This window comes from Tamandua tetradactyla, chromosome 16 (genome assembly GCF_023851605.1).
Source record: "Tamandua tetradactyla isolate mTamTet1 chromosome 16, mTamTet1.pri, whole genome shotgun sequence".
In the NCBI taxonomy this organism is placed as follows: Eukaryota; Metazoa; Chordata; class Mammalia; order Pilosa; family Myrmecophagidae; genus Tamandua; species Tamandua tetradactyla.
In genome coordinates, this window is record NC_135342.1 from 23587821 (window position 1) to 23600791 (window position 12971).

At 52.6% G+C, this 12971-nt stretch overlaps 1 protein-coding gene across 1 annotated transcript in view; it reads right to left on the minus strand.

Moving 5' to 3' along the window:
* The window catches only part of SPTBN4 (spectrin beta, non-erythrocytic 4), a 71914-nt gene that overhangs the window by 25816 nt on the left and 33127 nt on the right, over window positions 1–12971 (minus strand). Inside the window, exons 17-21 of the mRNA XM_077131814.1 lie at window positions 10192–10942; window positions 8641–8843; window positions 5860–5950; window positions 2379–2525; window positions 1146–1409 (exon numbers count right to left, since the gene is read on the minus strand). Coding sequence (XP_076987929.1) covers window positions 1146–1409; window positions 2379–2525; window positions 5860–5950; window positions 8641–8843; window positions 10192–10942 — 1456 coding nt within the window. The remainder of the gene's footprint in view (window positions 1–1145; window positions 1410–2378; window positions 2526–5859; window positions 5951–8640; window positions 8844–10191; window positions 10943–12971) is intronic.

Sequence of the window (12971 nt, forward strand, 5' to 3'; positions counted from 1 at the left end):
AGGATATTGAGTGATTATCAAAGGGTCTTGGAGACCACAGCATTTGGGAAAAGCTGGTGTATATGAAGGGATGCCATTACTAGCCAGCAGATTCATCCCTACTTGTCTTTTTGCCCTTTTGCCTGTAAGCTCCAGGAGGGAAGCAAGCTTTTGCTTGCTTTTGTTCACTGTTGTATCCCAACACCTAGAACAGTGCCTGGTACACAACAGGTACACAATAGGTGCTCAATAAATGTTGGATGCATGGCTGAGTGAATAAATACTAACTGGTGTCAATGTTTTATTATTAGTAGACTTTTTTTTTTTTTGCCAGACATTGTGCCAAGTGCTCTATAAGCATAATAAAGAGGGAGGGTGTGAAATAAGAGCAGGAAAGAGTTGAGGAGCTGGGTTTGAATCCAGGCTCTGCCCCTCCTACCCTCCAGGAATAAGTCCATGTTCCGGAGCCTCGGTCTCCTGCCGGTAGAAGAAGGCTCCCCTCTGTCAGGTGCAGTGCTCCCAGCACATGAAGGCAGGAGTCCTCACATCGTGGGAGCTGAGAAGCAACTCCCACTCTCGCCCCTCCAAGTCTCTGCACGTCAGCAGTCACATACTGGCATTGGATGGGTGCCCAGATAAATCAGACATGGTGTCTGTTCTCTAAGAGTCTCCAGTTTCACAAGGGAGATACTAGCAAACTATGTGTCCTTGGGCCAGGCACATCACCTTCTGTGCCTCATTTTCCCCACTGGTGAAATGGGGGATAATAATAGTGCCAACCTCCTACATTTGCCAGGAGGAGTTGGTGAGTGCTCGGCACAGAGCCTGGGAGAGGAAGTACTCAGTGGATGCCCTTAAGATTACTCAGTATCTGGGCCTTGGTTTTTCCATCTGGGAAATGGGTGTTAGTCGAAGACTTCAGTGTGCTGGTTATTTACCTACTCCTTCCTCAATCTTAACTCTTCTTCCTCCCTTTGTACCCCTTGCCTTGGGGGGGTGGCTGTTTCCAACAGTTGCTAATACTAGATTGCCTCAGTGTTCCCTTTTGCTCTTTCAGCCCTTCCAAGCCATTTGAAATAAATCCCTGTATTAGACCTCCTCTGGGTGAAATACCTTGAGTAGGGTGTGAGTGTAGGGAGCCCCCATCTGGGCCAGCCAAACCATACCTGCAGCTTCTTGAGCTGGTTGTTGACGGTGGCCAGGTCCCCACCGGGGTCCACGTCTTGTAGCTGGCTCTCCATGTGAAGGAGCCTCTTGTCCAGCTCAGCAAAGCTCTGCACCAGCTGGTCAGCCTTGCTGGCCTCGAAGAGCTGCCGCGCCTTGGCCTGGGTGGTGCTCTCCAGCTCCGCCCAGCACTGTCGGATCTCACCCAGCTTCTTGCGCACTGAGGCTGCCAGTTCTGGCTTCTCCTGCATCAGCTGCTGGCCCTCCTGCCCCGAGTCGGTGGGGGGTGGGAGATAAAGGGGAGGGGGAAGAAGGTGGGGAGGACAGAGAAAGATGGGGGCCAACGGGACACAGGGAGAGATGCAGGGAGGGAGGTAGAGGCAGGGACCGTAAGAGACAATAAGAGAGAAGTAGACAGAGAGAGAGATAATGAACTTCCATTAAACTCTGAGCCAAGAGGTGAAGCTCTGCCATGTCCCACCATTTATGGAGTATCAATGGCCAGTCAAAGGTTAAAGGGCACTGCAGCTTTCTGCTTCAGTTAGGAGGGCAGAGGTATCCAGGGCTGCAGGGCAAGCCATCTAGCCAGAGGAGGAAGCAGTTCTGGGGTTCAGACTTGGAACAAACATCTGCCTGGGTCCCTCCAAGACTGAAGTCAAGCTTCTTGGTGGCCCAGAGCCACATATATTATTATAATTATATACTTAAAATGACAATACCATAGTAATTACAGCTCCTTATTTATTATTCCCTTAATTTTACAGAAGACTGAACAGGCTTAGAGAGGTTAAGACAATTCTCCAAGGCTCCATAGCAGGTAATAGTCACAGTCACAATTAGAACCCAGGCCTGTAGGAATCCAAAGCTCATTTTAACCCTGAGCTTCCTAGGGTTTCCCCACCCTGTCTCCCAGACTTTCCATCTCAGATGCCTCACACAGTGTGGAAGGAAGGCTAGTAGGGGAGAGTACAAGCAGGGTGAAGATATCTAACAAGTAGAGGGTATGGGCACCATTTAGAAGAGATTCTGGTCATTTTACAGATGGGTAAACTGAGGCCCAAAGACATTATATGAATTCTTCAAGGCCACATTGCTTAGAGCAGACCTGGAGATGATGTGAACCACTTCAGGGATGTGAGAACAGCCAAGGCAAGGGAGAGTCTAGGCACCAAGGCCAGGGGTCCCAGGTGGCCTTCAACACCATGCACAGGCAGAGGGGCCTGCTGCATCCTCACCCTTTCAATCTTCTCCAACCACTCCTTATTCTGAGCCAGCTCGGCCATGAACGCCTGGTGCCGGAGCCATCTTTTATGCAGCTTGTGGCTGTCTTCCCGCGTACCGTCCCGTGCCATCAGCATCTTCTCATGGATCCAGCCATCCAGCTGTGCATGACAAGGTGGGGGGCTCAGCTGGACCCCCCCAATCTGGCAAGGCCCCCATCCCCTCCACGACCTCCCAGGTTCAGGGCCTGGGTTGCCAGGATGGGAAGGAGGAAGGGATGGAAAAGCCTTTCTTTGCAAGTGAGGACTTTATTACAGGACCAACTCCAGCTCTTTTCTAGGGGATGGACCATAGTTGGAGAAGTCCCCAGAATACCCAGTCCCTTGGCCTCTCTGTCTTGAGGGCAGCCTTCCTCAACTCCCCACCAGCCTGCATCCAGCCCCCCTCTCCCAATACCAGCACTTAGGTCCTCTGACTCAGTCTTAGCCACTCTCAATAAGAACCAATTCAAGATCCCCCAACTCATTCCCCATGTATCAAATGAAGACCCATATCTAGCCCCAGGCTCCTGTATGGCCACCTCAATATCCCAGACAGCCTCCCAAAAAGTACCAAGTCTTATCTCCCTCTGAACCATCCCCTCAATCTGAAGTAGACCCATCCCCCACAACCCAGATTCAGCCCTCCCCCATATGAGTCCACATGGCTCTCCAAATCCAGCCCCCAGATGTCAAAGCCACAGTTCTCCAAGCCATGATCAGTTCTAGCCCCCCACTAAAGTCAACCCCTCAAAGATGAGCCTTGAGGCTGCTTTCTGGCTCCCCAAACCAGCCTATGCCAAAATCTAGCTCCAGACTCCCCAACACAGAACAGAGAGAACCTCCCAGATCAGCCTCCTCCAAACTAAAGTCAGTTCTACTTCCACCAGCCCAAACCGGTCTCCCAAAATGCAAGTATCAAGAGTACCCTCCCCCCCAAAAAGAATGGGCCTCTCTCATCACCTTGGGTGGGACTAATCATAAGAGTGCTTTCTGAACACCCCCCCCCAAAATAAATAAACAGGTCCTGCCCCCCAAGTCCAGCCAGAATCTCTTCACTCATTTCAAAACCTGGCACCTGGGATTGTTTTCTCCTCCCCTTTCTCCCCCCCCCCCCCACCCTGCTTCAGTCACGAGGTCTTCCTCCTCCCTCCCGGAAAAGAAAAAAAACACAACACGACTCCAGCTTGGCGGTCCCGGAAGGCAAACGCAGTCGCAGCCAAGGACAAATTCCCAGCCGGCCAAACCCCACCCCGCGTCCCTGAGCATGTGCTTCCCAGGGGTCCAGGACAGCTTCAGACTCCTTCACACACACTCTAGTGCCAGGGCAAATGCGGCGTCCCCCGACTCAAGTCACAGGTCCCCGACATGCAGAGAAGACTCTGCCAATGACAGCCACAGCCCCACAGTGAGGCCAAAGCCCCCTACAGGAGACAGTATCCCGCCCTCAAGCTGACTGTCACCCCCCCCATCACTGAGGGCAAAGCCAGAGTTCTCAACTGATAATGGAGAACCCCCAAAAGTCAAAGCCCCCAAACCCAGAGCAAATCCAGGCCCCTCAACACCCCAGGCAGAGTCCCCCCATAACGACCACCACCAAAAAAGTGATTCACCTCCATTATCCAAGGCTACAGATTCCACAAAACCAAGGGAAAAAAAAATCCAAAAGGTTGAGAGTCCCCCAACCCCTGGGAAAATCTCAGATCCCAAGCACCCAGAAAAGAGCCCTCTAGAGAGAATGAGACGCCCCTACCCCCCACGGCAAATCCAGACTCCCCCAGGTGTAGCCTTAGAAGTTCTCTTCCTCCCGCATCCCTCCCCTGGGACCCGGGCCCTCTGTCCCGCCCGCCCAGCACCGCGGACAGCTCCCGGCCTCCCCGGCCCTCCCCTAGGGCGGGGGTCTCGGCGCCTGCCTGGCCCGCCCCCGCAACGCCCGAGTCTAGCCCTCCCGCAGCCCCGGCGGGCGAGCACGCTCTGGAGCCCCCTTCCCCGCCCCTCTCGGCGGGGGCGCGCGTCAGCCCCCTCCCCTGGGCGCCCCCGAGACCTGTAGCGGCGGCGGCGTTGGCGGGGCGTCCCTGCGGCGGGCGGGCGGTCGCTCGCCCCTCCACTGCGACCGCGGCGCCGGCGACAGCTGAGGCTCCTGCGGACGCGCGCCCGCGCCCCCTCCCCCGCGCCGCGACAGCGCGCTCGCCCGCGCGCGCGCCCCATGCCTGCCTCCGTGCCCGCCTCCTCCCGGGGCCCCAGTTGCTGGTGGGGGAGGGATCATCACCCTCCCTAAAGTACCGGGGAGGGGCGTGCTGCCCCATCTCAGATGATTGCTCTTTACTCCAGCACAATCTCACATGAGTGGGGATGGAGGGGGCTCCTAGACCATCTCTAATGGCGAGGGGGGAGCCTGGGGCCTGGGTTGTGTGAAGGTCGGGAGTATATGTATTGGGGTTCTCCCGAACCAACGCGAATGGGGAGTGGCTTGGATCCCAGGCTACCTCTGCTGTATGGGGGTGTTGGATATAGGAAGGGGCCCTGGATCATCTCTTATAAGACTACAGTCCAGAACAATCTCCCATGGAGGGAGAAGGGTTCCTGGACCCATCTCTAATGGGCCTGAGTCCTGATCTGCCTAAATTATATGGGAGTGGAGATTATGGGGGCCCCTGTCCACTTCATATACGGGACAGCATCATGGGGGTGCACCATGGAAAGATCCAAACCATCTTTAACTGGAGGTGGGGGCAGGTCCTGGTTCCTGAACTAACTTTGGTTGGGGGAAACTTAGGTTCTGGATTACCAGGAAAGGCAGGGAGACTGATCCTAGCTCGCACAGATGGAGGAGCTTGGGCCGGGACCATCTCGTTTGAAGAAGTGGACCATCTCTAATGTACAGCTTCTCATGGCATGCAAGGAAAGGGCGGGTGTGTGTGTGTGTGTATGTGTCTCCTGAACTGTCTCTAATGGGGAAAAAGGTCTGGACCATGTCTGATTTAAGACGATCCCGATAGGTGTGTAAATCATCTTTAAGGGGGCACGGGCTTGATTCCTGGACACCTTTAAAAGAGGCGAAGGCTTGGTTCAGGACTATCTCTGAGCCAAGGAAGGTCTGGGCTGCTGGGCCACCTCCACCCCTCTCTCCCCAAGCAGGGGTGCCTCTCACAAATCTCCAGAGTGAAAGGTGAGATCAGCGCGCGTTCCCGCGGGACCCGTAGGCGCGGACGCGCGCCGTTGCCAGGGGCGCCCAGGGGCTCCACCCCTCTTCCCAGTGCCTGCGTGGGCGGGGAGGCCCTGAGAAACATGCGCACTGAGGAGAACGGACTTCGCGCGCCTCCTGGCGGCGCAGATCGAACATCGCTCCGCGACCCACTTAGACTGGGCGTCCCCGCCCCCACAGCACCTCTGCCAGGAGCAGTTCCCTCCATCCCTCGGAAAGGTCACGTCACTCGGGAACAGCTGGAGGTCCTACCTCGTGGCAGTCTCGAAGGAAATGCTGCAGCCCAAGTTGGTCGTGTAGCTTCTGCATCCACTGCTGGGCCCGTACCTGGTTTTCTTGGCTCCTGGAGATGATGAGATGGGAGATGGGGGGAGACCTGGGACAGGAGGCGCTAGCACTAGTCTGTGAGGGCATTCTTCTGAGAAGGGTAGGGGAGCCCAGCGCACATGTAAGACAGGAGGGGTAGAGACCAAGGTAGGGAAGGGAGGAAGAGGCAGTCTGGAAGAGGCAAAGAAATGTCAGTGGGGCATGACCAGGGAGAGAGCTGGAGCCGGGTAGAGACAGAGACAGAGGTCCTGAGAGAGAGAGACCTGGAGAGATCTGGGGTAGAGATACAGAGACCTTGACACACACACAGAGACCCAGGCCCAGACAGAAATAACAGAGATCTAGAGACAGTGTGAGAGATACCAACAGACAGAAACCCAGAGAGTGAGAGAGAGAGATATTGAGAGGGAGATATGTGTATATATATATATATATATATACAGAGAGAGAGAGGCAAAGAGAAGAAGAAAGATCTAAAGAGAGAACGAAACTGAAAGAGCTACACGTGGATACACAGACACAAGTCCAGAGACAAAGAGATAAACAGAGATCTTGAGGGGTGACTGGCAGAGGCCTAGAGAGGAGGGATATGGGGACGGTGGCCTTGGGAAAGAGAGACAAAGAGAAAGAGACCCAGGGATACAGAATAGGAAGACACGGGGAGAAATGCAGCACGGGTAGTGAAAGAAAGAGTTAAAGAGTAGTAGATGGGGTGGATTGGGGCAGGGGCAGGGGGCATAGATAAAGAGAGGGAAAGTGACAGGGAGAGTCAGGACAGGGACAGCCCAGGAGGGGGCAGGCAGAGAAGTGGCAAAACATCAACCAGTGAAAGACACAGCCCAACAGACAGACAGACAGGGCTGCAACAGACAGAGACAGACAGATACTATCCTCCCGAGGTTCCCAGCTCCCTCAGAGTCCTTCTGGGACTTTCTGGGCCCTCCCCACACCCCTGGCCCTCTTCTCCTTACTCACTTGGGGAAAACCACACTGGCCCCCTTGCTGTTCCTTTAACTCGCCATGCCCACCTGAGGGTCCTTTGCTTGGAAAGCTTTTCCCCTGGAGGGCTACTCACAGCCACTTCCTCTCCTCCTTCAGATCTTTACTCAAATGTCACCTCCTTAGTTATGCCTCACCTGACCACTCCCAATACTATAATTTTCTCCTTAGTACTCGTCACTAGCTAACACACTGTGTTTTACTGATTTGTGTTGTCTCTCTCCCCTGTTAGGATGTCATTCCAAAAAGGCAAGAACTTTCCTGTTTTACTCACAACTGTGTTCCCGATGCTAGAAAAAGGGCCTAGCACACAGTAGATGATCAATACATATTTGTTGAATGAATGAATTCAAGAGAGACATACAGAGGTAGATGAAAGAAACCAAAGTAAAGTGCCTGAGAAAGAGGCAGAAAAAAAGAGAGGAAGAAACAGTCAAGACAGACAGGTAGAGAGATGCATATGGGGGAGAGAAAAACATATAGAGAGAAAGAACAGGAAAAGAAAAACAGAGAAAGACAGAAAGAGGGAAATAGACAGAGAGTACTAGAGAAAGTTGTAGAGAGGGAAAGAAGCAGAGCTGCAGAGAAAGAAAGGGCCAAGACAAGCAAGTAAAGTCCTGACTCCCTCAGGCCCCAATTCAGCTCAGGAGCTCAGAAATGCCTCTGAATTTGAACTGAAATCATTCCTTCCATGCCTTTATCAGCCAAATTGTCAAGTCAGCCAGTCCTAGGGATGAGGCCAATCCTTCCAGTCTCCGAGCACACAAATGGTTCAAATTCCAGCTGTGCCACTTCCTGGCTGTGACCTTGGACAAGGTACTTCCTCTCCCTGAACATCCATTTCCTCATCTAAAAAATGTGTTGAAGAGCAGCACCTCGCACGTAGGGCTGGCCCAAGTTCCAGGCCAGGCCAGGCTTGAGGGACTGGGTGAAATCCTAGAAAGGATGTGCCATGAGCACCAGAATTCTAAGGGGCGGGGGGGGGTGGGTGGGTGGGTGGAATTCTGGTTTGCTCAGGGCCTGGTACACAGTAGATGCTCAATAAATGCCTGTTCTTGATTAGAGGCAGAAAAACAAGAGTTAGACAGTAGTGAGAAACAGATGGTAAAAGAAGCAGAGAATGGTAAAAAGCAAGGGGGAGCACAGAAGACAGACCACACAGATACACAGACAGACCTAGGTGCTTCCTGGAGGACTGTGTGGCTGGGGTGCTCATTCTCTAATATAAGACAACCAGCATGGTGGGGAACACAGTCCCATGTGGACAGCTGGGGCAGAACCTGTGCCTAATCTTTGGTTGCTAGATCTGGAGAGGTCTGGGGGTAGGGTGGGGTGGCAGAGCAGCAGGGCAGATGTGGGGCATCTAAGGACAGCAAATTTCTACTCTCAGCACATATGCTAAGGAAATATGTTCTCCCAAACTGAGGGGAGGAGTGGGAGAGGAACTTTTCACTGTCTATCCTTCTGTGCCTTTTGGATTAACAACCATGTGTCACCTTTTAATAAAGCATAAATTGAAGTTAAACCTAAAGCCATTTGGAATTTAGTAGCCATCAGAGAGGGTCAGAGAAGCAGAAATTGTGATGGAGGAGAGCGGAATAGGCCTCCCTCACCCCACCCCTGGACCCAGACTGCCACCTCCTATGCCTAGACTCCACCCCCTTCCCGAGACCCCACCCCCTGTTCCCCAAGGTCTGGGGAACCTACTTCTCCAGCAGCCGGGCCACCGCCTCTTGGGCCTGCTCTCCGTAGATGTTGCCCTGTCTCAGCAGGCCTTCTGCAGCCTGCACGGCCACCTGCATCTTTTGCTGGTTCAGCTCCATGGTAGTGAGGAAATCCCGGTGCCTTTTCAATGCCTCCTCCACTGACCTCACTGTGGCTGGGAGCTCCAGGCCTGACAGTGTCATCTCCTGGGAAGGGGGGCCGGGAGTCAGCCCCTCTCCATTCCAGTAGCCTGGAAGAGGCTGCCAGCCTGAAATTACCACTCTCCTCCCTCTGGCTGTGTTCTCGCACTCATGCATGGTCCTGCCTCAGAGCCTTTGCCCATGCTTGTGCTGCTGCCTGGTAGTCTGCGCCTCCAGGACCTGCTCTTTCGCATGCTTCAGGTCTCTGACCACCCTACCTGCATCCCTTTACCCTGCCTTATACTATCATATATGCATTGATGACTTGGTAACTGTCTCTTCCCCTCTCCCTTACACATACTTGCCAGAATGTCAGCCCCATGAGAGTGTCTTTTTGTGATTTGTCTCCTGGTGTGTGCTCAGACCCAGAATTGTGCTTGGGCACTCAGCAAACATTTGGTTAATAGATGAAGGTCTGGGTGCTGTGGGACCTCAGGGAAGCTCTTTTCCCTTCTGGGCTTAGTTTTCCAACTTGTAAAATGAATGTGTCACAAAGGGCTACTAAAGGCCATCAGCTCAGCTTTGATATTCAGCAACTTCATGATTCTAGGAGCTCCCCAGTTAGGCCCTCCAGATAATCCCCAAACTGGTTTAGCTAACCCTAGATAACCAGCACAGGTGGTCACCCTTTCTAAGATGATCCCCAAACATTGGTGCCTTTTTTTGGACAACCTGAAAACTGGGTACTCTATCTTGCCCAAATCCTCAAACTTGGTTCCTGTTCCTGAATGATCTCCAAACTGCACCTCCTGTCCTCAGGGAATCACCAACTTGGTTCCTCAAGACACAAACACAATTACCTTCTCCAAAGAATTTGTGAATTGTCATCCCCAATGATGAAGGTACTTTGCAAATTCATGCACCACAATCCATAATCACTTGCTGGCTCCCAATAATCTCTCACCCTGGGTTACTTACCCATCCCTATAATATTTGTCCTCTGAATGGGACAAATTCAGAATGGGGTTCAATGGATCTTCTTTGAACCCCATTAATCATTATCAATCATCTTCATACTTATTTCCTTCCTGACAAACCCAGCAAGTCACTGCAATAAATCCCAAACTCTGTTCCTCACTCTGGAGGTCTAAGAACTGTTAGCCACCTTGGAAAAAAAAACAACCACCCAGGACCCACAAACCGTAATCCTCAAAGCCCCTTACCCGAATGCCTACACACGGTCACACCGGATAATCCACAATCCCAGTCATCCATTCCAAACCCTCTCAATTCCCACCCTCATGAGATGAACCACTAGCCCAGCAGTTCTCCCACGCATCCCCCCACACCCTTCCCTGTCACCGCAACCCCGCGCGGCCTCCGACCTCCACTCGCGCGCACCCCGAGCGGGCACCTGGTTGCGAAGCACGGCGCGTGCCTGGCGCAGGTCGCGCAAGAAGAGCTGGTAGACGTGCGCCTGGACCAGCGCTTCTCTGCGCGCCTCCCACAGGCCCAGCAGCTTATGCCAGCCCAGTTCGAGGTGCGGCAGCCACTCCTCGAGCGCCAGGCCCGGGCCCAGTTCGGCGCCGTCGGCCGCCAGCAGCGCCTCGCTGGCCGCCACGATGCGCGTGTAGTCCTCCTCGCGCTGGTCCACCTCTTCCTTGAGTGCGGCGTGACGCGCTAGCAGCGCGTCGGCCTCTTCCAGGCTATCCGGCAGGGGCCCCTCGCTGCCGCCCGCAGCCTCCTGGGCGCGCACCAGCCAGTCCAGGAAAGCGTCCAGGTCGTGCAGGAAGCGCTGCAGGCGCCCGGCCGCCGCCACCGCCTCGCCGCAGGCCTGAGCCGCGCTGGCCAGAGCACCCCACTCGGCGCCCAGCTCCTCGGCACCCAGGCGCAACCGCGCCTCCTGCGCTGGGAAGCGCGTGGCCAACAGGGCCGCCTCTTCCAGGAGGGCGGCCTGGCGTGGTTCCAGCGCTTGCAGAGCCGCCTCCAGGCCGCTAAGGCGCCACTGTAGGGCGCCGCTGGCGCGGGGAGCGCTCTCCACTGCTCGCCGCTTCTCGCGCACCTGGGCGCGCACCTCGGCCACCTCCAGGACGTGGTTCTCCACCAGAAGCACAGCGCTCATCTCCTCTTTGCGCTGTTCCACCAGCTCCACGATGCGGTTCCACCTGCCCAGGGGAAAGAGAGCGGCTTGAGGAGGTTAGGTGGGCTTTTTGGGTGTGGAAGGCAGGCGCCAAATTCAGGCCCTGGCCATACAGCCTTGGAAAGTCCCTTGATCTCACTGGGCCCTAGTTTCTCCCTCCTTAAATGGTACCCTATTCAGCACATCACTTAAAAACAGCCTTCTCAACCTTTGATCCAGGAAAGACAGGAACGATTTTCATAAAATACTAAGATATGTGGGGTTTTTTTGTTTTGTTTTGTTTTTTGGTATGCTGTGTGGCAGGGTCACATTTCATTATTTTTCCATGTGAGTATGTTTTTTTTTGGGGGGGGGGGAAGTGCATGGACTGGGAATCGAACCCAGGTCTCCTGCAGGGCAGACAAGAATTCTACCACCCTTGCACCCCAACACATATTCTTTTTAACTCTCCTTTCCTCCAAAGTGTATAGTAGAGGCTTCTAGAATTATTTCACAAAAGACTGAACTCAGAAACAGACATGACAATCCAGCTGCTTTCTCTTAAGCCAGACATTGAAGAGATTTCCAAAAAATACATAAAACAAGGCCACTCTTCCCGCTATATTTTTGGTTTTGAAAAGTAGTTATTGTTTATAAAAAAAATACCTTCGCACATTAACAGGTAATATACTTATTAGTGTTAGTTTTAAGCAACTTGATTTTTTTTTAAAGTATTGTTTTGAATTTCTAACATAGTCAATACTGATAAATATAAGCCACATAAATAAGCCCATGAGACCCTCTGCATGCCATATGGTGGGGTCACATTACATTCTTTTTCCATGTGACTATCCCATTATTGCAGCACCATCTGTTGAATTTGGGTTTTTTTGGGGGGTGGGGGTGGGGGTGGGGAGTCAGTGCACAGGCTGGGAATCCAACCCAGGTCTCCTGCATGGCAGGCAAGAATTCTACTGCGGAACTACCCTTGTACCCTGTCTTGGTAGTTTTTAACAGCACAAAGAGGTTCTGATCCCAGAAAGTTTGAGAACCACTGGCTTACAATGGATTTTTCACTACAATCAGATAATATGTTGGGCCCAACAAATATTTACTGAGTATCTACTACAAAACCGGTGCTGAGACATAGTGGTACAAAGGCAAAGCTGCTCTATTTCAAAATAAATTAATGGAAAAAATCATGCATTGCTCAGTTACCCTCAGGCCAGAGATAATAATTCTCTGGCCTCAGTTCCCCCTTCCCAGGCAGCATGTGTGTGGTACGTTATCAGCATAGAGCTGGAGCCAGACTGCCTGGGGTCAAATCCAAGCTGTATGACACCTCCTAGCTGTAAACTTTTGGCAAGTGACTCTCTCTGTGCCTTGGTTTCCCCATCAGTAAAATGGACACAGTCTTAGCACCTACCTCACAGGAGTGTTGTGAGAGTTAAATGAGTATTTATTCAGTGCTTTATACAGGCTCCATTTGTCACTATTATTGATTAAAGACAATCTTCGGGAACATATCACACCCTTACCTGCCTCGGGCCTTTGTTCCCTGCCTGGAATGCTCTGTACTCTTCCTCTCCATCCATAAACCCTTTTCTCCCATGGCTGGCTTCTTGTCATTCGCTTTCAGGTTGCAACTCAAAATGTCATGTTGACTACTCTGGAGGTCACTCTTATGATAGATTCAGTTAGACATGGCTACCTATCAAAGTTGCCAAACCCTAACCAAAACCATTCCAGCCAATCCTAAAGAACCCCTAGGGTAATATATAAGATTCTACAAAAGCTCCATGCACCAGGGTAACTTTCCAGAAACCTACAACCTCTAGATAGGTCCCTGGGCCAGATAAGTCCTGAAACCTAGAGGGTCCAGCCTCTCCAGAACATCAGCTAGTTCCATCTCCCTATCCCATATTAATGGCAGACCCTTTCAACATGAAAAAGTTAGAATGCGCACAGCCGAAATACCCCTAAAGAGCGAGACAGAAAGATCAGGGGTGATGGTGGAGTTATACAGAGAGGGTAGGGTTTAACAAACAAATATGACTGCTGAATCACTAAACTGA